This window comes from Benincasa hispida, chromosome 6, assembly GCF_027475165.1.
Source record: "Benincasa hispida cultivar pf3 chromosome 6, pf3_genome.v1.1, whole genome shotgun sequence".
Taxonomy (NCBI): Eukaryota; Viridiplantae; Streptophyta; class Magnoliopsida; order Cucurbitales; family Cucurbitaceae; genus Benincasa; species Benincasa hispida.
The window spans coordinates 29,896,027-29,921,475 of NC_143483.1; the positions used below are offsets into that span (position 1 = coordinate 29,896,027).

General features: G+C 37.5%; 1 protein-coding gene and 1 pseudogene across 10 annotated transcripts in view; one reads left to right on the top strand and one right to left on the bottom strand.

Annotated features, from left to right (window-relative positions):
* ATRX (P-loop containing nucleoside triphosphate hydrolases superfamily protein) overlaps positions 1–25,449 on the bottom strand; it is an 88,658-nt gene that overhangs the window by 57,166 nt on the left and 6,043 nt on the right. For all 9 annotated transcript variants that reach the window (XR_016529994.1, XM_090314473.1, XM_090314467.1 and 6 more), the window contains one exon: positions 14,130–14,243. Coding sequence is in view for 8 of the 9 variants with exons in the window: in XM_090314473.1 (XP_090170599.1) it covers positions 14,130–14,243 (114 nt within the window). In the remaining variant the exon portion in view is untranslated. The remainder of the gene's footprint in view (positions 1–14,129; positions 14,244–25,449) is intronic.
* On the top strand, positions 10,442–13,544 carry LOC150035585 (uncharacterized; annotated as a pseudogene). The gene has a single exon (XR_016530134.1). The product of XR_016530134.1 is annotated as an uncharacterized LOC150035585 (transcript).

Genomic DNA, 25,449 nt, shown 5'->3' on the forward strand with positions numbered 1-25,449 from the left:
AAAAGACTATTTCTTAATTTTCAGACCTCCAATACCAAGCCCACCATCTTCTTGCGTTCGGGTAGCTATGTCCCAAATAACTAAATGGTTCAATTTACCTCCTGAATGTCCTTCCCAGAAGAAATTCCTCATTAGTCTTTCTACAACTAGGATCACCTTTTCTAGCATCAACAAGATAGACATGTAATAAGTAGGGATGTGCGATAAGACTGACTTACAAGAGTAGAACAACCTCCTCTGGAAAGGTTGTATCCCTTCCATTTATCCAATTTACCTTGAATTTTATCAATCACTGGTTGCCAAAATTCAACCTGTTTAAGGTAGCCTCCTAAAGGTACATAAAAGGAAGGTGAACAACCTTGTAATTCAGTCTGGACGCCATTGAAAACAGCTTACATCAATATTTATGCCACATAATGCCAGATTTTTCCCAATTTACCTTTTACCCTGAGCACCACTCAAAGAACTCAATTGTTTTACTTAAATTTTCTAACATTTCATCATCATTTGTGCAAAAGATCAATGTATAATCGGCGAATTGAAGGATGGATACATGAACTCTTTTCCCACAATAAAACCTTCAAATTTGCTTTTTCCATGAAGCCTGTCCAAAAGTGCGCTTAATACCTCACTGACTAGTAGAACAAGAAAAGGCAAAAGAGGGTCACCTACTCTTATGCCCCTCGAAGCTTTGATTCCTCCCCTTGGCCTTCCGTTTATGAAGATTGAATATTTTGGGTTAGATACACGGCCCATTATCCACAAAATCCATCTTGAATCAAAGTTCTTTCCAACAAGATTTTTTTTCAAGAAATGCCCAATCTATGCAATCAAATGCTTTCTCTAGATCAAGTTTTTAAAATCCACCCCTTTTTCTTCTTAGAACGGTAATCTTCTACCACTTTATTGGCTATGAGAACCGGGTCTAGAATTTGTCTTCCTTCAATGAATACGCTTTGCATAGTAGCAATTATACTTGACATAACTTTCTTTAAGCGATCAGCTAATACTTTTGCTACAATTTTATATGTCAATGTAGTTAAACTGATTGGTCTAAAATCTTTTACCAAAACAGCATCTTTGTTTTTTCTGAATCAAGCTGATAAAATTCTCTTTTACACGAGAGTTTGGCTTGCCATTTCTATAAAATTCCTCAAATAAGTCCATGAAATTATCTTTGAAATAATCCCAAAATTTTATACAAAATTCTGCTGTAAATCCATCAGGCCCCGGTGCCTTGTTTTTTCCCAACAACTTCAAAACAAATCTGATTTCATCGGGATTGAATCTGGCTAACAGCATGAGATTCTGGTTACGGGTAATCTTAGGCCATTGCAAATTGAGAGGGATAGCTCTAAAACCTGGAGATTTGGAGTACAAAGAGGAGTAGAATCCCAATATTAATTCTTCAATTTCCTTAAAGGAGTGTGTTGATACTCCTTGATCATTTATCAATTCCGAAATAAGATTCCTTCTTTTCTTTGCATCCAAGAAACGATGGAAAATTTTGAATTTTCATCTCCGACACTCAGCCAATTTAACTTGCTCTTGTCTTAAATTCCTTTCATCAATTCGGTAAAGGAATAACAATTCAGCTTTCAAGGAGATTCTCATATCCCTTTCCGAAACAGAATTTTCTGGATTTTCTGCTTCTAAGTCACATTTTTCAATTTCTTTCAGTAACTCTTCCTCTTCCTCTTATCTTTTCCTTTTATTCTCAAACTCATAATTCCAAGTCTTCAAGGCATCCTCAACTTTCCTAAGTTAGAAGAAATAACGAAGCCAACCCAACCTTATTCATCCACCAAGCTCAAACTCTGTCAATAACTCTGCAACTTTTTTTGATGTCCAGCAAGCTATTGCAAAATCTAAAGAGAGATGGCCCCCACTCAAAGGAACCGGCTTCGAGCAAAATAGGAAAGTGGTCTAAAAAAGTGTGTGCTTGTCTTGATACTCTAGTGTTTGCAATAACCAATCCCAGCTATTGGAAATTAAGAAAATATCAAGAAGCGAACATGATACATTAATTCCTTCTCGTGACCATGTAAAATGACCGTTGCTAAGTGGGATTTCCATTTACTTTCCCAAGTCAATGAATTTATTAAACTTCCTCATTCCTCTTGTTAATCTCCCTGGTCTTGAATTCTCCTGGTGATATTAAAATCCCCTCCAATATACCAAGGTTCATCACAGTAGTCTGAAAGTGAAAGTAATTCTGGCCAAAAATATTTTTCTCTATAGTCAGCAGGTCCGTAAACATTTGTGATCCACCATGATTTCTTGCAAACAATGAAACATTTCACAGATAAAGAATAGCCTCCTTTCAGTACTTCCGAGATTGAAATTCTGCTTTCATCCCACATAGTTAGAATACATCCTGATTTGCCAAATGCACCCACAAAGTCCCAACTGATGTCTTTTGAGCTCCATAATTCCTTAATAAATCTAATATCAAATGAATCTCTTTTAGTTTCTTGGATCAAGACCAAATCCGGGTTTATTTTCTTTAAGCTTCTTCTTAAAGCCAATCTTTTGGAATCATTGCCTAGTCCTCTTGTGTTCCACGACAGAATCTTCATGCTAGGACAACGCTATATAGGAGCTTTTGCACTGGAATTCAACCGAGGATCAAGTCGCAATCTTCCACTACTGGTAGAAGTTTTTGTAGAATTTCCTTCTTGTCAATAGGTTGTAAGGGTGAGACATTTGCAATATCAGTCACAGGTCCTTCTGATTGAAATAAGCACTGCAAAGCATTATAATGATCATAATGAATTTCTTCCTCCTCTTGGAAAGCCTCTGAATATGATCTTTCTAACTCTTCACTGTCGACGTTGGCTATAGAATCTCCATTTGAATCATAATTTCGATTTTGATCAATAGTTTGTTGAGATTCCAGGGTACCTCGCATGAAGACTACGTTTGAGCCAGCAATTTTGAAATCAGAATAGGAAAAAGAACAAGATTTAGAATGAGAAATATCTGACCTGGCCGAAGAGCACCTAGGAATTTGGACTTTAATGCAACATTCTTCAAGCAAATCTGTGTTTACCATGGCTGTCCAAACATTGTAGAAGGTTGTCTTCTTCCTTATGAAATGCTTTCGAAAAGGTATGAACAGGTGTGCTTTACTTTTGGGTTTCAATGCACAATCAGAAGACGGTGATACACTTTTCTTGGAGTAGGGGAGCGATGAGATATCTTTCGAGGATTTCTTTAACGCTTTGTCAAATGATGATCCGGGAACACGGTGATTAATGGATGAAAAAGACCCTTGATCTTCTTCGGATATCATCTCTCCTGGCAGTAAATTTTCTTTGACTCAGTTGGTGGGAAGTTGAACTGATTCCTCTTAGGTGACTCAGATTTCGAACGACCAGTTGAAGAAGGAGTTGCTACAGACGAAGCGACTTTAGACATGTCTTTATGGAATGGAGAATGTCTATCGTCGGAGATAAGGTCGACTCCAACCATTTTAGACTTCTAGCATTCCATTGGGAAAAGAACAGGGTACTTTTTTTTTTTTTTTTTTGAAATCCAACTTTCACACCTACAGATAAGGAGGCTGTTCGACTACTTTCTTGAGGTATAAATCCACGACTATCTCTCTCCTCATTAAATTGTCATTCGTGTTCACATCAGACCAGTTTGGGCTTCTGGTGTGTTGTCCATCTGATAGAAGCCGAGTTAACTTTTCTTTCGACGAGCAAGAAGCCTGAGCATTACCTTAATTCTTCTTAAATCTAGATACTAGGGGATTTCTTGAGAAGTTGGTTGAGATTCTTGCTGCTTCGAGGAATACCCATTCAGGACTCAGCATTGATAATTCCACCCCTTCATCTTTCATAACTTGATTTAAACGGACCAAATCAATTGGGTTTGAGAAATCTTTAACAAATAATTCACCTTTTAACTTTGTTCGAAGGGTCCATTGACTCTATATCACCATAGTTTAAAAAGATGCTTCCTCAGTTTGCATCTAAAATTTCTATTGTTACAAACATAAAACCACAAAGATTCTTCTTAACTTGAATTTTTGCTTCAGCTACATTGAGCAAATTTAACGTTTCATTTGAAATTGATTCGAATCCTCCAAAATAGGCACCTATAGCTTCAAACTTATGCGTACACCAGTAATCTAAAGGTAGATTTTTAGTAGATATCCATCCTCCATATCCTTTCACTGATTCTAGGTGACTATGTTCTAGTTTGTTCCATTTTTCAAACTTCAAATGGAAATGTCCAAACTTCTGCCATTTTCCCAAGTACTCTATTAGATCTTCTAAAAATCCACAGTCCAATTTTATCAAGCCATTTTCCGCAGACTAGAGGGTTGATTATGATGTCGGAGTTGAAACAAAACTTTAACACTTAGGAGATTTCTGGCCATTTATTAAATTCAAATAGTCTTGAAACGATCCATGGATTGTTAAAATCTTCCTTGAAAACTTCATAACTCATCTGTACCCAATAACCTGTCTTGCTCTGTTTTTCAGCTTCTAAAGCAAGGGAGGAAAATTTTGTCCCTTGTGAACACTCGTGATCATGCTCTGTTTTTTCGATGGTAAAACAGAGCTTTCTGAAATTTTCTTTTTTCTTAACATGTCAGCGTAGCCAACATCTTGAGTTGAATTGTTTTGTCAAGAAGATGTCTTCGTTTGATTCAAGATCGAGCTAAACTCAAATTTCAGCTTCAAGAAATCCCTTAACAAGTTGACGAAGGATTGCCAACCAGAAGTTGTATTAACCAATGGGACATGGATGAAAAATCTTCCTCCAGATACTGGCCATACTACACATCTCATTAACCAACCCGAAGAATTGCTAAGCCTAGATAACCTTGTAACACTGAATTCATCTCTACCATTTCTTAAAACAGTGTTATTGAGGCAACTCCGAGCGCGTGCCTGAGGCGAGAGGCGAGGCGACTGAAGGCCTCTGCGCCTCCTATGGTGCTGAGGCCTGCAGATCCAATGAGGCACTCGCCTTGCCGCGCCTAAGGTGTGTGCCTGGGTGAAATTCATGTCTTTCTTCTTTTTTTTTTAATTATAAACCTAAGCCCATGTAAAAGAAGCCCACCAAATCCATGCAACCTAATATTAAAATATGCAACCATATATACCACGAAAAATAAAAAATCATTATAGGAAATCGTGGTGGTCTCTTCCTATTCTCCACGTTTGGGTTAGTTTTTTTTTTATCTTCCAAGTTTGAAGTTCTCCTTTTTCTAATATTCTGAGGTTCTTACAAAAAAAGGGAAGAAGTTTTCTACAACTTTTCCCATTCAAGTTCTTCGGCTGCAATTTTGAAGGGTAGAAAAAGCAATCAAAAAGGTTAGTTTTTTTTTTCTCTCCATTATAGATCTTCTCGGCAGATTCTGAGGTGGTTTTATTAAAAAGAAAAAAGAAAAAAAGAAAAAAAAAAAGCAAAGGCTGTTTAGTTCCTTTTTTCTCTATTGTAGTTGTTCTCTTCAAATTCTGTGGGTTTATATAAAAAGAAAGCATTGTTATTCGGTTATCATTCAACTTCTTCAACATATCTTCATTGATTTCCCAAAAAGGTCGATTTTTTTTTATTATTTTTGTTTTTCATATTCAACTTTCTTTTGAACAAGATTAGTTTTTTTCGATATACTTTTTTTTTCAACTTGTTTTTTTTCCGATTTTTTTATTTTCGTTTTTTAGTATACTATTTGTTGTTTTTCATATTCAACTTGTTTTTAAAAAGATTAGTTTTTTTTTGGTATACTTTTTAAGTTTTTATCCAATTTTGAGAGGAAACATTTCTAAAATAGGCTTCTTCTTTTTTTATTTTTTAAGTTTTTTGGTTTATTTTCGTTGTTTTATAATAGGATAGGAGAAGGAGAGCAAAAACGGAAACATCCCGGTTGGCAATATGTCGTATTAGAAAATGAAAAAGATACGAACAGATCTAAATGTATGTTTTGCGGAAAAAACACAAAGGGTGGCATTTGTCGGACAACACAACACTTGGTGGAAACCGAAATATTAAAGCATGCTTGAAGTGCCCTACCAATGTAAGAGAGGAATTGAAGGAGTACCAAATGAAGACAAAAGCAAAGAGGGAGGAAAGCAATGCCCTCCCAAACTACGGTGGTGCTTATTTTATTTTTTTTTTTTTTGGAAAGGATACAGGTCTCTTTATTATTGAATTATAAAAAGAGACTAATGCTCCAAAGTACAAGAGATTTATACAAAGAGCATAAAGAGCAAACAACAAGTAAAACCCGAGCCTACTTGAAAAGAAATACGAATACATCTTTAGTGAAAGAAAGGACATCCGAGACAAAAACTGAAAAAAGTCAAAGTGCTGGGAAAATAAAAGCCTGCCAATTAAGAAAAATGCCTTGGATTGAGAAACCATCGAATTCGTTGTTCAGAGAGCACCATGCCGAAGCATTCCTTTTAACTGAATCAAAACGAAACTCCCAATTTTTCCCAACATCATGGAAAATTCTCTGATTTCTTTCGAATCAAATATCAAAAAGTAGAACCTTGACCATGTTAATCCAAAGCAACCGAGGCTTTTTTGGTAAAGAGGGACTCGAGAGAAGATAGTTTAGGTTGCCTCTGAGACTATCACCGAATACTCCTACAAAGTTAAACATCTGAAAGAAGGACCACCAACACTTTTCTGCAAAGGTACATGAGAAAAAAAGGTGCAGTAAATCTCACTTGCTGAATTACATACAGGACAAACAGAGGGCAGTAGGGTGACTGAATGAAGTTTTCTTTGCAGAACCATAGAGCAATTCAAAAGGCCAAAAAGCATAATCCATATCTGAATGTTAACTCTCCTTGAGCTTTTAGATTTCCAAAGAGCTTTGAAAAGGGAGATCTCCATGGATCGCTTGGAAGAGAGGTGGGTTGTGAGGGACTTGACTGTGAAAGAACCTAAGGCTTCCAAGGACTAGTAACGACTGTCCGGGTTAGATGACACTACCTTTTCTGATAATGCAAGCAGCAATGCTTGAAAGTGAGCAATCTCCTCATCCCTTCGAAAGGTGATGGACCAGGAGTTTAGAGAATGATCCCAGTGTTCAGCTATGGAGCCCCTTGGCAAGTAAGGAGATCCTAAACAAAGATGGAAAATGAGAAGACAATGCAGAAGGAAAAAGCCAAAGATCTGACCAAAAGCTGACTCTAATTCCCTCTCCAACAGTAAAGGGAGCTAAATCTTCTACCTTGGACCAGCTTTTTGAAATGTTTATCCATGGACTTCTCAAACTATTCCCATACTTTCCAAATGTGTGCCAATCAAAGGGCCCTTTGCCGTGGATGCTGGTAATGATCCTTCTCCGGTAGGAATTACCCTCCATCATGTACCGCCAGCCCCATTTTGCAAGCAAAGCCGTGTTTTTGGCTTTGAGTCCTCCCAAACTGAGACCTCCGTTTAAAGTAGATTGAGAGACTAAACTCCATTTAGCCAGGTGATTGATTTTGCTTCCTTTATGGCCTTCCCAAAAGAAGTTTCGGATTAATCTTTCTAAGGAGCAAACCACTGAGTCCGGCATTGAGAAGATAGACATGTAGTACATTGGGAGGTTGGATAGAACTGAAGAACAAAGCGCTGCCCTTCCACCTCTTGAGAGATTAAATCGCTTCCATTTATCTAGTTTCCGGTGGACCTTTTCTATCACAGGCTGCCAAAAGGAGCATTGGTTAGGATAGCCTCCAAGGGGTAAACCAAGGTAAGAGAGGGGGAGGGCTTCGGCCCTGCAATTAAGAAGACCAACCATATTTGATAGATCACTTTCTACTATATTAACTCCACTGAGGGCTGATTTTTCCCAGTTAACCTTCTGACCAGAACACCATTCAAAGAGACTGATTGCTTCCTTTAGCTTTAGAAGCATTTCGTTGTCATATTTGCAGAATACGAGGGTATCACCAGCAAACTGGAGCAATGGAACATGGATCCTCTCCTTTCCAACCACAAAGCCCTCATATACTCCATTAACGTACAGCTTTTCAATGATAGAACTGAGCACTTCACTTAATAAGATAAAGAGGAAAGGTGACGAGGGATCTCCTTGTCTAATACCTCTTGATGCTAGAACACGACCTCGGGTCTACCATTGATGATGATCGAGTATTTAGGGTCTTTAATGCAGCCAAAAATCCATGAAATCCACCGGGAGTCAAAATTTTTTGCAAATAAAATCTTCTCTAGAAATGACCAATCCACCCGGTCAAAAGCCTTCTCCATATCGAGTTTTAGTATCCAACCCTTTTTCTTTTTTGCTCTGTATTCTTCCACCACTTCATTAGCAATCAAGACGGCATCTAGAATTTGTCTTCCTTCAATGAAAGCATTCTGAGATGGGCCGGTAATAGAATTCATCACTTTTTTCAGTCTTTCTGCGAGAACCTTTGCCACCACTTTGTAAGGTAGGGTAGTAAGGCTGATTGGTCTGAAATCCTTGATGGAGGCTGCATCTTCTTTCTTTTGGATAAGGCAAATGAAGTTTTCTCTCACACACGCGTTCAATTTGCCACTAAAGCGAAAGTCTTCGAAGAGCTTAGTAAAATTATACTTGACCAAAGGCTAAAATCTCAAGAGAAACTCTGAAGTAAAGTCATCTGGTCCAGGAGTTTTATTTTTCCCCAAAGATTTGATGGCCAAAAAAATTTTGCTTCCATGAAACTTGTAGTGAGTAGAGCATTCTGGACTTGTGTGACTTGGGGCAAATTTAAGGGGGCTGGTAAATACCTGACACCTGGGATTTTTTAGTAGAGGGAGTCATATAAGTTTAGAATAATTTCTTCAACTTCCTTGAATGAATTTGTAGGCACCCCTTGATCGTTAAGAAGCTCAATGATCTAATTCTTCCTTTTCCTTGCTGCCAAAAACCGATGAAAGAAACTAGAGTTTTCATCTCCCAATTTCATCCAATTCAACTTACATTTCTGTATTAGATCCCTTTCTTTCAGCAGGTAAATGCTTAGCAATTCTGTTTTTAGCTTGGATATGCTAGCTACTAACACTGAATCCCAGCCCAAAGAATCAATCTGAGCTTCTTTTTCAGCTATTTCCTTTGACAGGGTCGTTTCCTCTCTGTTTTGTGCTTTTTGATATTCAGCTAACCAGGTTTTTAGTGCTTCTTTGACCAGCCTTAAGTTTGTATTGATGACATAGCCTGGCTTTATGTTGCTGTTTTTCCAGGAGTTTTCAATGGAAGTGACACAATCTTTGTTGTGTAACCAGCTGTTACAAAATCTGAATGGAGAGGGGCCCCCCAAATAATAGTTCCTGCACTTAGGAACAAAGGGAAATGATCAGAAAGAAGTCGTACCTGGCGGTTCACCTTTGAATTAGTAAACAATTCGTCCCATTCCTTGTTAATAAAGAATCTGTCCAACAGAGATTTAGAGTTGGAATTTTCTCCCCTAGACCATGTAAATTTCCCATTTGATAAAGGAATCTCTAGTAGGTTGGCTGAATCAATGAATTCATTGAAAAGCTTCATGCCTTTGGTATATCTTCCAGCAGGTGATCTTTCATGACTCCAACGGGTTAGGTTAAAATCCCCTCCTAAGCACCAAGCTTCAGGGCAGTAACCTGCAATGGCAGAGAGTTCAGGCCATACATATCTTCTCTCCTTATAATCAACCGGCCCATAAACATTGGTGACCCAGCAGATTTTCTTGCATAGGGTACGACATTTGATTGACAGGGAATATCCCCCTTTAAGGGATTCTAAAACTTCAATTTTGCTGCTATCCCATATGGTTAATAATCAAAGATTCCACTGATTCCCAACCAATTTCTTTAGAACTCCAAATAGATTTGATGAAGGCAACATCGAAATTCTCTTTTTTTGACTCCTGAATAAGTACTACATCTGGATGTAAATTTTTTAGCAGCCTTCTAAGTGCAATTCTCTTATTTAAATCTTTAAGACCCCTTGTATTCCATGAAAGAATCTTCATTAACTGGAGGGTGGGAGGAAGCTAATAGGGGAGGGGAACTTCAGGCCAATATGAAGCCGCAGTCCTTAACTATTGATGACAGCTCTGGAATTTCTGGAGGCTGTACTGAAGGGGGCAAGGGGTGCAATGCTCCAAAGAGAAATCATTTTCTTCAATAGAGAATAAAGCCTGGAGGTCTATACCAAGGGCAGAGTCTTGAAGCCTTTCATCTTGATTCGAAACAGAGCAAAATTCCAATTCAGCACTGCTCGCACTAAAAGGTGAGTCCAACTCCAAAATTTCTAAACTTCTTGGCTTAGGAGGGGAGCAGGGTAATCCCCTAAATGAAGGTATTGCTTGACTCCGGAATGTTGAATCTGGAGTGATTGAATTGCAAAGTTTGAGGATTGCAGAAGGCTTTATTTAAAGTTGGAGACGGTGGTGCTTATGATTTGAATATAATTGATGGAGATGAGATGGAGATGAGATGGAGATGAGATGGAGATGAGATGGAAGTTGGTGGATGTGGATCAAGTACCGAAACATCTAAAAAACGAGCAATTCAATCACAACCGCAAGCACATCCACCACGAACTAAGGGAGCAATGGATAAATTTGTATATCCAAATCCAGCCAAGGTCGTTGATGATCAGAATAGATTAAAGAAGCTGAAGCAATCAACCATCATTGAAAAATACAACAAAGAAGGGAGAGATGCTACAATTCAATTTATCATGCGTTGGATTTATCAAGCAGTTATTCCCTTGAATACAATTCGGTTGAAAAGTTTTCAAATAATTATTGAAGCCATAGGACAATTTGGACTTGGGTTGATACCTCCTCCTTATCATGAGGCTAGAGTGACGTGCTTAAAAATGGAAGTAGAACATACAAAAAATTTAATGAGCAACCAGAGATTGAATGGGAAAAAAATGGTTGTTTTTTAATGTCTGATGGGTGGACTGATAGAAGAGATAGAACCCTGATAAATTTTTTAGTGCATTCTAGTGCGGAGACATTGTTTTTGGAATCGATTGATGCATCTTCATACATCAAAACTAGAGAAAAGGTATCTGAACTCTTGGATAGCATGGTGGAAAAGATAGGAGAAGAGAATATTGTCCAAGTTGTGACTGATAATGCCTCGAACTATGTCCTAGCTGGCAAATATTTGAAAGCTAAGCGGTCACATTTAGATTGGACTCCATGTGTTGCCCACTGTTTAGATTTGATATTAGAGGACATTGGAAAGATTGATCAGATCAAAAGATGCCTTAAAAGGGTTGTAGCACTAAGTGGTTTTATTTATAATCACTTGTATGTACTTAACATGATGAGGGAGTTCACCATTCAACATGAATTGGTGAGACCGGCAGTTACACGTTTTGCAACTTGAGAAAGATGTTTATTTCTGAGAAATGGATGACTTCCAAATGGGCAAAAGATCCAAAGGGAAAGAGAGTAGCCGACACCGTTTTGATGTCATCCTTTTGGAACTCAGTGGTCTACACTTTAAAGGCATCCAGACCATTAGTTCGAGTACTTAAACTTGTCGATGGTGATAAACCTGCAATGGGATATAACTATGAGGCGATGGATAGGGCAAAAGAGGCCATTAAAAGTGGGTTTAATGATAATGAGATGAAGTACAAGCCAATTTGGGAGGTTATTAATAGAAGATGGGATTGTCAACTTTATCGACCATTACATGTTGCTGGATATTATTTGAATCCAGCACTTTTCTATCAGCACAAGGATAGAATTACTCGAGATGTTAAAGTCATGAGTAGTCTTCTTAAAGTTGTGCAAAGATTGATACCATTTAATAGTGATCAAAATCAATGCATAGTGGAATTAGAGTTATATTCTGAAGCTAAAAGCATGTTTGGCATTGACTTAGCAATCAACACAAGAAAAGTTAAGATGCCAGGTAAGGACATTCCCTACTACATTAATAGTGTATATAAGTATGTTATTTCTAAATCATGTCAAATGTGTGAACAGCATCATGGTAGGCTCTTTATGGTGGTAGTACTCCAGTTTTGCAAAAGTTAGCCATGAGAGTCCTTAATCTAACGTGCAACGCTTCTGGGTGTGAGAACAATTGGAGTGTTTTTTAACATGTAAGTGATCATTTTGTTTTCTACATTATTAATTTAAAATTTAAAACAAACTTCTAATTCCATATTGGTTAATAATTTGTAGATTCATACGAAAAAGAGGAATAGGTTGGAACAGAAGTGCTTAAATGATCTCGTTCATATAAAGTATAATCAAACACTTAAAGAACGCTTTGATTTAGAGGATCATTGATCCAATCTCCTTAGATCACATAGACGAGAATAATGAATGGTTGGTCAGAACATTGGATGAAGAAAATAATGAAGTTGAAGTTGACAATGAGTTAGTTGTTTATGACGATGACCTCACATGGGGAGATGTAGCTCGTGCTAGTGGCGTTAGAGGACCCATCACGTACATTAGATCAAAAGGAAAGTCAACTGCCTTTGCCTCCACTTTTAGAGTTCAAAAGCAAACACCAACTATACAAATGTTTAGTGATGAAGATTAGGACGACGATGAAGAAGAATTAGACATTGAGGAGGACGATGGCCAAGGGGGAGCAATGGATGAAACCTTAGATTTAGATAGGGATGATGTTGAATTTGACGTTTGATCAGTTTTGTTTATTTTTATTTATTAGATTACTATTATTAATCTTTGAGGCTTTGACATTTGTATATAAACTTATGTTCTTCTTCTACATATATTATATATTATTTATTTATTTATTGCATCTCGCTTCGCTCGAACATCGCCTCTCGCCTTGAGGCGATCGAGGGACTCATCGCCTTGAGGTGTGCCTTGTACTTTGAAAACACTGCTTACAAAGAAGCTCGAGATTGGGAACTTAATCATTTCTGGTATGTTATCCACGAACCAGATGAGTTGCGATTCTGATAAAATGAGCTGCTTGCTGACTTCCACATCTTCAACGGAAAACTTTCCATCTTCAAACCGAACACAAAAGTGGACTTCATTTATCTTACAGCTCTTGACTTCCATTAAGAAGATAAAATACAAACTATGGTGAGAAGCTTTTTGAATGAAAGGGAGGCGAAGTGGGCTCAAGAGGGCGGCAAGGTTGATCAGAGAAAGGGCACAACGTTGATGCTAATTGGAGGTGGGAAGAGAGAGAAAAGAGAAGAGAGGAGAGAGGAGAGAGCATACTTACCTCGCTTCCAGTTTGAAATACTCAATTTTTGTTCCTATACTTACATCTTCGTTACATACTTAGAGGAGACATTGACATGGAAATTTTTTAAATAAAAAATAATAATAATTAAAATAAAACTCACATTTTAAGCATATATAACCACCATTTTTAAGCATCAAACACTCCTTTTTAAGCATATAAATCACTTATTTAACTGTCAATTTCTTTCTTTTTTTTTTTTTTTTTTTTTAAACTTCAAGTTCCATCTTGTACACAACTAATATACATTAGAAAAAATGTACAGCTAATAATAGTGTCCTTGTGCTTGAATTTTTAAACAATAACATAAACTGATAGGTCACGTTAAATTCTTCAAGCTGGACAATGATAATTTTTTGGATTGTTAGAGAGAGCAATTTTTTTCTAGATCCATAATGAGTCATCAATGAACACCCGTATCCTCAATAATTTGAGATCCAATGGATGTTCCACAAGAACTCTACCCACAAGAGTTGTTCTCTATAATCTTTAAAAAAAATAATAAATAAAATAAAATAAATAGGTTTTCTTTTCTTCTAACTAAATCTGCAACCAGAGATTTCCAGCAACTATAAAAATGAAAAATAACTCAACTTGTCTGCAACTTCTCTCCATCAATGTTTCTGTGAAGAACCTTGGTCTTTAATGCAAGATTCAGATCTATTTTTACCAAGAATAGAACATGGACAAATAGAGAGAAATTATAGGAGCACTCCATCAAACCTTTTCCGCCACAGTATCCCACCTTTTTTTACTGTTTTCATATGAGTAGAATATCGTTGGGAGAGGCCCTTGTAGAACTTTTTTCAAGTTATAATGAATGCAAGAATTAAAATCAATATAAATTTAACTTTTCTTTTTAGAAGTTTTAATGAATATGAGGATTTGAGTAACATGAACTGAAACGTTTCTTAAATTTCTAGAACAGATGAATTTATTACCTTTCTGAAATTTTTCTTTTGTTCTTCAGAAAGAACCAACTCTTTTTCATTTTCAATGGCAGCTGCAACAAACGGATCACAAGAATTTCCATCAACATCATCTATCTCCTCTACCTGATAAAACAATATGAAATTTATTCTTAAGTCGTCTGCAATGGAGAATAAACAAAAATAGAGGCATAGGTTGCGCAAGTCAATAAAAACAAGAAGACTCAAATTGTGCTAGATCTATGTTAAAGGGCCTACTTAAAAAATTTAATGAAAACTAGCAATTTGAAAGCTAGAAATTTGAAGCACCTAGCTAAGTGGAGTTGGAGATATTTTAATGAAGTAAATCCTCTTTGGTGTCAAGTTGGTGTAAGGTCAAAAGGGCCCTTTTGTACATAACTAGCTAAAAGGATAAGGAGTTAATTAATGGTTAGTCGTTATGATAGTTAGTTAAACATCTTGTAACTAATTCCCTCTACAAATAAGATCCTTCTCTCCCATTTTGGTAGAGAATCATTTCAATCAAAAGTTAGTCTTTTGGTATTGCACCAAATTTGGTATTAGAGCGACGAATCCTTGGACGAATGGCGGGAAGAAGAGTCACCCACCCAAAGGAAGGAGATGCTCCGACGCTAGATCAAGAGGCGGAAGAAACCCCATCCTCTCTCTAAGAACTACAACGAGACGCTTGTTATCCGTTGAAGACTCGTTGGAGGGAATTCACGGTTCGTTGAACAACCTTCGAGAAACAGTGGCAACACTTGTGAGAAGGATGGATGCATTGGCGGCACCGGCCCAAATTGAAGAAGATGCTCCAACATTCAATCAAAATTGGGGAAGAAGAGGAATGAGTGGAGCTGGACAACCAAGAAACTCTCAATTTCAGTGAGAAATTCATCAAGGGTTTTAAGAATGCATAGGCATCTCGGAGAAAACCCAAGAAGATGACCAAATGTTCTAGAAAGAATCCAAGAAGACCAAGATTGGGATTCTTCGAGTGAGAGTGATCAAGAAGAAGAGTTTTATGCTCCAAGAAGGGGAAGAGAAGGAAGATATGAAACTAGAGGTAATCAGCACGACTACAAAATAAAGATTGACTTGCCTTTCTATAATGGTAAATGTGACATCGAAATTTTTCTTGATTGGATCAACAACAACAGAATTTTTTCAATTACATGGGCACACCGAATCACAAGAAGGTTCCATTGGTTGCCTTCAAGTTGAAAGGAGGAGCATCCACGTGATGGGATCAATTGGAAGTAAATCAAAAAAGACAAGGCAAGAGGCCTATCCGAACGTGGGAGAAGATGAAACGGTTGATGAAAGAAAGATTTCTTCCTCCCAATTACGAGCAAACACTGTACAATCAGTACCAAAATTGTAGACAAGGCCCTCAAACAGTAGCTGATTTCGTGGAAGAATTCCATCATTTGGGAGCAAGAACTAATTTGGCTGACGATGAACAACACTTGATAGCATGGTTCATTAGTGGGTTGAGAATGGACATCAAAGAGAAGGTAAAACTTCAACAATTCAATTTGTTGGCTGATGTGATTGCTTTTGCTGAAACAGTGGAAGAACTCAATGAGATTTGCTCCAAGAAAGCTGCAATAAAGACCCTATGTAGGAGAGTGAATTCTTCATCCAAAGGTACTAACCAACCATCATCCACATCTTCAGCCAAAGAAAAGGAGAAAGAAAAGCTTGGGGAGGTCGTGGAAAAGAACACCAAAGCTGCCAACAAGAAGAAAACCCAAAATCCTTACAATTGGCCTTCATTGGACAAATGCTTTCGATGTGGCCAAGCTGGCCATTTGTCCAATGAGTGCCCTCAAAGGAAGAAGGTAACTTACATAGAAGAAATGTTGACCGAAAACAATGAGCAACTTAAAAAGGAGATGGAGTTGATCGAGCCAAATGAAGGAGAAAGATCATCTTGTGTTCTCCAAAGGGTTCTAATTGCTCTTTAAGGAGAATCCAACCCTCAACGGCATTGTCTCTTTTTTTTTTTTTTTTTTGAAAAGGAAACGGCCTTTATTAATCAATAAGATTTAGTACAAGAGATGTGAACTTAGAAATAAAGGCGAATACAAAGAACCAAGCAAGAAACTAAAGGATCAGCAGGTGCACCCGAGCATCTCAACTAGGTTGACACCCACATAACACCCTCATCACATCCAACAAAATTGATGAGCCATTAAAGGCTAGCAACAAGATAATACTAATGAGAAAAGACAAGGAAAAGCTTCACAAACAGAAGCTGCAACGAACTAAAAATACAGCAAGGAAATTAAAACAATTAAGAATACAAAGGAAAATTAATCTACTGCCACATCCGACGAATCTTCAACTAAGTTTCCATTTGTAAGAACGCCGGCCAATTTGAGCTTATGTCTTGCAAGGAGTAGGCTTCAAAACATTTAGAGAGGGAGCACCAAAGAGAAGCGTTGAGTTTTGCCGTCTCAAAATGAGCAAACCAAGGAGTTTCCTTACCAATGAACACTCTTTGGTTTCTTTCAAACCAAATTTCAACCAGCACTACTTTCATCCCATTAATCCGTAGTAAATTAGAGTATTTGTTGAGAGATGGACCAGAAAGTAGTTGTTGCACATTGCTTCTAAAGAAGTTTGTGTCCAAGAAGTTTCCTTGTGCATTATCTTTTTAAGACAGGATAGTGGAAGTAGTGAGAACTTCGTGTCCAAGAAGTTTGTGACAGCATTGAACCTCAAGGTGGAGCCTCACCCAAATGCTTACAAGATTGGTTGGGTGAAAAAGGGTAGAGAGGTTCAAGTAAATGAGATATGCACTGTTCCCCTCTTGATTAAAGGTGGATACAAAGATCAAATTGTGTGTGACGTGTTGGAGATGGATGTATGCCATGTCCTCTTAGGGAGACCATGGCAATTTGACACTCGAGCCTTACACAAGAGAAGAGAAAATACATATGAATTCCAATAGATGGATAAGAAGATTGTATTACTCCCATTGATAGAAGAATGAAGAGGGGGTTAAGTCAAAGAAAAAAGACAGCGGCCACTTGTTTATTACAATCAGTGGCAAAACCTTGATAAAGGAAAGAGAAGCTGATATTTTGGGGCTTGTTGCTGAAAAGCCCAATGACATGCAAGATGGCGAAATCCCTCCTGAAATACAAAAATTATTTGATGAATTCCCACAATTGAAGGAAGAACCCGTGGGGTTACCCCCACTTCAAAACATTCAACATCACATTGATTTAATTCTGGGAGCGACATTACCACACTTGCCTCAATACAAGAGGAGTCCTAAGGAGTACAAAATCCTTCATCATCATATTGAGAATTTGCTCAAAAAAGGGCATATTCAACCAAGTCTAAGCCCATGTGCTAAGTACCAGACCTTCTTACTTCTAGAAAAGATGGTAGTTGGAGGATGTACATGGATAGTAGAGTCATCAATCGAATCACTGTGAAATACTACTTTCCAATTCCTCAAATAAGTGATCTACTTGATCAACTTGGAGGAGCATTGATCTTTCCTAAGGTGGACTTGAAGAGCGGATATCACCAAATACGTATAGGCCGGGAGATGAGTGGAAAACAGCCTTCAAAACTAATGAAGGATTGTTTGAATGGCTAGTTATGCCATTCGGATTATCAAATACTCCAAGCACATTCATGAGACTTATGAATCAAGTACTTCATCTTTTCCTTAACAAATTTATCGTAGTGTATTTTGACGATATTTTGGTGTATAGCAGAAACTTTGAGGAGCATTTACAGCACCTTAAAAGCTTATTTCAAGCCTTGACAGCAGAGGAGTTATATGTCAATCACAAGAAGTGTCTTTTTCTTGTGAAGGAGATTGCATTCCTTGGCTCCCTAATTGGCCAAAACCAAATCCAAGTTGATCCAAAGAAAATTGAAGCAATCACTCATTGGCCAACTCCATCAACAGTGAAAGACATCTAAGCTTTCCTCGGCTTGGCATCATTTTATAGGAAGTTTATTAAAGACTTCAGCTCGTTGACAGCACCAATAACTTATTGTTTGAGGAAAGGCAGCTTTACATGGCGTGAAAAGCAACAGACCAGCTTTGATTGTGTTAAAAAGAAGTTGAGCACCAATCCTGTTTTGAAGTTACCAAATTTTTCAGTTCCATTCGAAGTAGCAGTTGATGCACGTGGCGTGGGGATTGGTGGTGTCTTGTCTCAACAAGGCCATCCAATAGAATATTTTAGTGAGAAGCTCAGCACCTTGAGGCAAACATGGAGTACCTATCAACAAGAGTTATATGCTCTTGTCCGAGCATTGAAACAGTGGGAGCATTACTTACTATCCAGGGAGTTCCTTTTGTTGACCAATCACTTCTCAACTAAAATACTTGCAAGCTCAAAAGAACATAAGTCGAATGCATGCAAGGTGGATTTCATACATCCAATGGTTTGATTTTGTTATCAAGCATCAAGCCGGCAAAGAAAACAAAGTTGTTGACGCCTTAAGTCGAAAGAGTTCTTTGTTAACCATCCTATCTATTGAAATGATTGCATTCAACCACCTTCCAGAACTATATGAAGAAGATATGGACTTTGGAAAGGTATGGTACAATTGCACTACATAAATTCAGAAGATTTTCATATTGTAAATGGCTTCCTATTCAAAGGTGAACTATTATGCATCCCACACAACTCTTTCAAGAGGCTCTAATAAAGGAAGTTCACTCAAGAGGATTGGCAGGACATTTTGGCCAAGATAAGACTTTTGACTTAGTCTCTATGAGATTCTATTGGCCACAAATTCGAAGAGACACTAATAATTTTGTTAGAAGAAGTGTCGTATGCCAAAGAGCCAAAGGGACTTCCACAAATGCCGGCTTATACACACCTTTACCTATACACACAACCATTTCGAAAGACTTATCAGTTGATTTTGTACTTAGACTTTCTAAAACACAACGGGGATATGATGCAATTATGGTGATTGTTGATCACTTCAGCAAGATGTCTCATTTTTTAGCTTGCAAGAAAACAAATAATGCGGTCTACATTGCTAACCTCTTTAGAAAAGGTGTTAGACTTCATGGAGTGCTTAAATCCATCACTTCGGACAGAGATGTCAAGTTCCTTAGCCATTTTTGTATGTTCTATGGAAGAAGTTTGACACTACACTGAAATTTAGTACTACATCTCATCCACAAATAGACAGCCAAACGGAGGAAACCAAGAGAACATGGGGAAATCTCATAGGTTGTTTAAGTGGCTCAAGACCAAAACAATGGGACCTAGCCCTTGCATAAGCCGAGTTTGCCTTCAATAATATGAAGAACAGATCAACCAAAAAATGCCCGTTTGAAGTAGTATATACTCGAGTTCCAAGACTCACATTTGACCTTGCCAACTTACCATCCTTTGTGGATGTAAGTATTGAAGCTGGAAATATGGTGGAAAGAATACAAGAACTACACAAGGAAGTCCATGATCACTTAGAAAAAACAACCTAGTCGTACAAAGTAGCCAAGGATAAGTCAAGAAGAGAAGTAACGTTCGAAGAAGGAGATCTCGTGCTGGTTCATTTACACAAAAGCCGATTTCCCACTGGAACTTATAATAAATTGAAGGATAGACAGCGACCATGTAAAGTACTAACAAAATATGGTACCAATGCTTATCGAATTGAGCTATCAAAAGATCTACATGTCAACCCAGTCTTCAATATTGCCGATTTGAAGTCATTTTATGCACCAGATGACTTTCGTTAGCTTCTTAGCTCACTTGAGGACGAGCTTGATTTTGGGAGGGGTGGATTGGTGTAAGGCCGAAAGGGCTCTTTCGTAAATAACTAGCTAAAAGGATAAAGGAGTCCGTTAATTGTTAGTTGTTATGATAGTTAGACAAACATCTTGTAACTAATTCCCTCTAAGATCCTTCTCTCCCATTTTGGTAGAGAATCATTTCATTCAAGAATTAGTCTTTTAGTATGTTAAAATGAAATTAGGGTTTATTCCTAATTATTTTATTTTCCATTATTATTTCCTTTTTGGTATTTTTTCATTTATGTATTTTCCTTTATTGGTTTATTGATGTCTATTAATTCACCTTGTAGAAGGTTGATTATGTACTCTGAATTACTCTGATTTATTTAATAGTATATAAATTTAACATGGTATCAGAACATTAAGTTTTGTTTTATCGAACCCTAACCGTCAAAGCCCTGTTCGTTCTCTGCCTCCGTCGATTGGCGACGATGAAGGCAAACTCGTCGCCTATTAGGGTTTTAGTATAGATAATCTGTCACCTATTCCGGCATCGACCACGTCCAGAGTGTCGACCTATGCAGATTGGCCGCTAAACCCCAACCCGAATCTCCTTCGCCGTCCAGATCTGAGGAGTTCGCACAAATCCGCGCTCCAGTCACCGGCCATGCTATAGCCTCAGATTTCACATTGCTCTTGCCTTAATCCACATCGCACCGCCCAGTCTCTGTTCGTCAAATTGTTCGTCATTGCAGATTCGGTTGGCTTGATACCACAAGTCGGCCATGAACGCTCGTTGTCCCAGATCTACAACATGTCGCTTGCCCATAGATCATGACCAATCTGTCACTCCAACCCGGTCGTTGCATTTCCAGTCGCTCCTCCCTGTTCGTGCAGAGCAACATCTCCCTTCGTGGGTTTCAGGTTCAATTTTTTTAGGGTATTTTCCATTGAAGTTCTAGATTTGGTTCAATTAGGCCGGTTCGATTCACTTCGGTCAACCCGGTTTCAGTTTGGTTTGGTTTAATTAGTTGGGTTCACTCAGTTTGGTTTGGTTTAATTAGTTGGGTTCTCTCAAGTTTGGTTTGGTTTAAGTTGGTTCAATTTGGTTTATTTGCGATTATGGCAAATCTCCTTTTGCACAAAGGTCTTTATTCCATTTTCAAATCGGTTGCTCGTGAGTTTTGTTTTCGATCTCTATACGAGGATCTTTATTTCAGCCCAGAAGTTGTAGGTTTTGTTATAGATCTCGATATGAGGATCTATGTTTCTAGCCCAGAAGTTCTTGTTTCCGTTTTTCGTGGATTTCTGTTTCCAGCCTACTTTATATTTTCGTTCTTCGTGGGTTTCTATTTCTATCCCAAATCTGCTGATTTCTTTTAGAAGTTATCTTTGCAAACTCAAGTTGTTCGCCAATCTACCACCTTGAGTTTGAGGGAGGGTGTTAAAAGGAAATTAGGGTATATTCCTAATTATTTTATTTTCCATTACTATTTCCTTTTTGGTATTTTCATCTATGTATTTTTCTTTATTGGTTTATTGATGTCTATTTATTCACCTTGTGGAAGGTTGATTATGTACTCTGAATTACTCTGATTTATTCAAAAATATACAAATTTAACACACCACAAGTTGTCCCGAGTATTCATGGAAGGAGTAAATTCAATTGGCACACGTCTGGAACATTTGGTCAAAGCCTCCAAAAAAAAAAAAGAGGAAACAAGATCTTTCATTGATGAAATGAAAAGAGTTTGTAACCAAAATCAAAATTGAACCTAATGCCAATGTATGTAAGACTTATTCATGCTAAATAAAGGCATTCCAATTTAAACACACGTCTTGAAAAACCTAAAAAAGGGGAAATAGAGCACTAGTAGAGATGTCTATGTTTCCCGCAGAAAATGGAGAAGGGAGTGGGGGAAAAAGATTCCCTCAGGCTCAACGGGGCCAAGGACAGGGAACCATCCCCATCCCCGCCCCTTTAGCCTCTTTTTTTTGCTTATTATAATAATTTGATGCTATGTTACTACTATTATTATATAAATATTATATTTAAATTTTAAGTTGTATTCTTTAATAGTCAAGATAATGAATATGTTTGAATTGACACTTGTAGATGTCTATCAAAAAAGCTCCCAAAAGAAAAGAACTCAAATCCTCTCTTTATGCAACTTGATTTCCAAATTCAGAGGCAGGTGGAGATTCCTAGGAATGCAATATCAACAAAAATAAGCAATTTCATATCAAAATTCATAAAGATTCAAGGAATGAAACCACAATACATTGAAAAGAAAAGAAAAATGGAACTCAAATCAATAGGTAGTGGCAAAAAACAAATTGATCGATAGAGAGAATGGAAATTGAGTGAAAGAAAGTAAAGAACAAAATGAAGAAGAATCAAACTGAAGAACAAAATGAAGATCTACAATCACGGTGGTGTTTGGAAGGAAGATTGTGAGATGAGAGCTTCACCGCCGAATTGAGCTTGAGAGCAATTAGAAAGAAGAAAGTTGAGGGTTAACGCGTACAGTTGGTCAGAGTATAATCGAGTCGGGTCACGCCCACTTTTTTGTACAGGATTTTCCAGCTCTTCCTTCAATTGGTTTGGCTTCCACCTTGTATGGTTTGGAGCTATGAAGCTGACCTTATCATTAGAGAAAGGTAGCTTATTATATAAAAAGACTAACAAGGTTTGGAACCCTACTCCCCAAAAACAACAAGGGTGCTTGCTGGCATCAAAGCCCTTCAATATTATTAGTAAGATAGGGCGGAAGGTGCACAACCCTTTCTCTGCTCCTTCCCTGAGCATTCCACACTAAGTTCTTCGATCCTGCCTTGTGCCTTTCTAGGCTCTACTATCGCTCATGGCTGGTATATGGATTTCTTTATTTATGTAGTGGTTAACCTGATAGAAGCTTGGCCAGAAGCGACTAGTCGCTTCCAAAATGCCTCGACTTTAGTATGGCTAGTCTTTCCAATGCCTCCTTTCTTACCACTAACAGAGAGTAAGCAAACAACCTTGTTTGCATTCGGTAATTTTTTTTTTTAGCTTTGCTATATTGGTAAATATTTTAGTCCATTTTGCTATATCAGTAACTAACCCTAATTTGATTGGTAATTATTTTCTTCTATTAGAAAAAAAAATTAGTAATTTCTCTTCAAATTCAAATTGTCCATATCGAGCTATTCATATTAAAAAATTGTGAGAAACTTGACTATTTAATTAGAACTTTTCCCTAGTATTGATTTAAGTTAGTTGTTTTAAGTGGGAAAAAAATTTCCCCATGGGGAATCCTCCCCTTGAACCACATGGAAAATTTTACAAAGATAGGAAATGATATGGGGAGCAGGGATGGGGATAGGGAAGCTATACTCGGCCCTACCCCGTCCTGTAGACATCTCTAAGCAACAGGAAGAAGCCTTAATCCAAGCTAATTCAAAACAGTTCAAAGAAGGCATAGATTTATTTTGAGATACTCGTTGATTTTCTCTCAAACCAAATCTCTGCGATAATTCCTTTAATCGCATTTGACAAAAACAACTGAGACTGAGGTTTCATAGGTGGATCAACCAAGAGTTGTAATGCACTATCTTTGAACATTTCACCAAACACCCACTGTAAGTGAAAGATAGAGAATAAACATTCGCAACAAACTCATGAGAAGATACAATCAAAGAATGTCTTGTAGGTTCTCCAAATTGGCCTTGCAAAGCAAACACATGGAAAAAGACAAACAGCACGGAGAACGCTTCTTTTGTAGCATGGAGGAACAATTTATGGACCCAAGCATCGTTACCCAAGTAAGAATGCTAATTCTTCTAGTGCATTTTGTCTTCCATAAAGCATTATAAACTAACTTATCCATAGCAACAAAGGCAGCCAAGTGTTTATAAAGATATCTAAAAGAGAACTTTCCTCGAGAATCCAAGCTCCATACATACATATCAATCAGGATGAAAATTTACTTGCACATTAGACAATAAACTCAATAAAATCTGGAAATCAGCAGCTTCATCATCTTTCAGCAATCTCTTGAAGAAACTAGACCATGAAAAGGTGCTTGTATCCCAATGATCAAGAATTGAACCATTGGGAAACTTCCCAACTCTATATAATCAGGAAACCTTGATAATAAAGAATTAATGTTGCACCAAATATTTTACCGAAGAGAGATTCTGCTTCCAGAACCCAGTTTGAAAATAGCAAAAGAGTCGACTTGCCTCCAAATTTTAGAAATATTTATCCAAGGACTACAAAGACTTGGCCCAAATGTTCCAGAAGTGTGATAATTTTATTGATATTTGCCATGAATGCTTTGAATAACTCTACACCAAAGAGACTCCTCTCCATGTATATACCACCAGCTCCACTTAGCCAATAATGCCATATTTCTTTGTTTCAACCACCAATTCCAAGACCTCCATTCAACTAACTTTTAGAAGCCATCTCCCATTTCGCCAGATGATCGATTTTCGCCGTTTTTAAGTCCTTCCCAAAAGAAAGAATTCAAGATTCTTTCAATGTACAAAATCACCTTTGCTGTCACTAAGAATGAAGATATAATTAATTCGGATATTCAATAAAACCGCTTTGCATAGCATAAGACAACCTCCGTGAGACAGATAAAAGATATAATAAATTCGGATAATCAATAAAACCGCTTCCATCCATCTAATATTTTTTAATCTTGTCAATTACTGGCTGCCAGAAAGAAGCTTTCTTTGGAAACCCACCAAGTCGAAGTCCCAAATACATAAACAGCAAGCATTCAACCTTGCAATTCAAACAAGAAGCTGCATATTGAAATTTAACATCATCCACATTCAAGCCACATAAAGTTGATGTTCCCAATTCACTTTTTCCCAAAGCACCATTCGGACAGCTCAATTGCTTTAATTTAATAAGAGCATTCAACATCTCATCATCATATTTGCAAAAAAAGGAGCGTATCATCAGCAAATTGAAGAAATGAAACATGTACCTTATCTTTTCCCACGACAAAGCCTTCATATAACCCTTTTTCATAGATGAGATTTATCAAAGCATTTAACACCTCAGTAGCTAGCAGGAAAAGAAAAGGAGAAAGAGAGTCCCCGTGCCTAATTCCTCTTGTAGCTTGAATTCTACCACAAGGTCTTCCATTAATAAAAATTGAGAACTTTGGGTCGCAGACACATCCATTGATCCATGTAATCCATTTTTTTATCAAAGTCTTTCAGGAAGAGCACATTTTCAGGAAAATCTAAATCCACTCGATCAAAAGCTTTTGCCAAACCTTATTTTAGGATCTGACCTTTTTTCTTCTTTGGTCTATATTCCTCCACAATTTCACAAGCAAGAAGAATTTGGATCTAAAATTTGTCTACCACTGATGAAGGCACTTTGAGAAGAGAAGATGATGCTTGGCATAACTTTCTTTAATCTTTCAGCTAAAACCTTGATATACATATACAGGGAGGCTAATAGGACAGAAGTCTTTAAGACGAATTTCCAGTTGGAAATTGATATACATACACTCACAGCTAAATCTTTTTTTGCAAATTGTATCAGCTAAAACCTTGATAGTGGTCATCTCCTTTCAGCCTGTGAGTGATGTATTC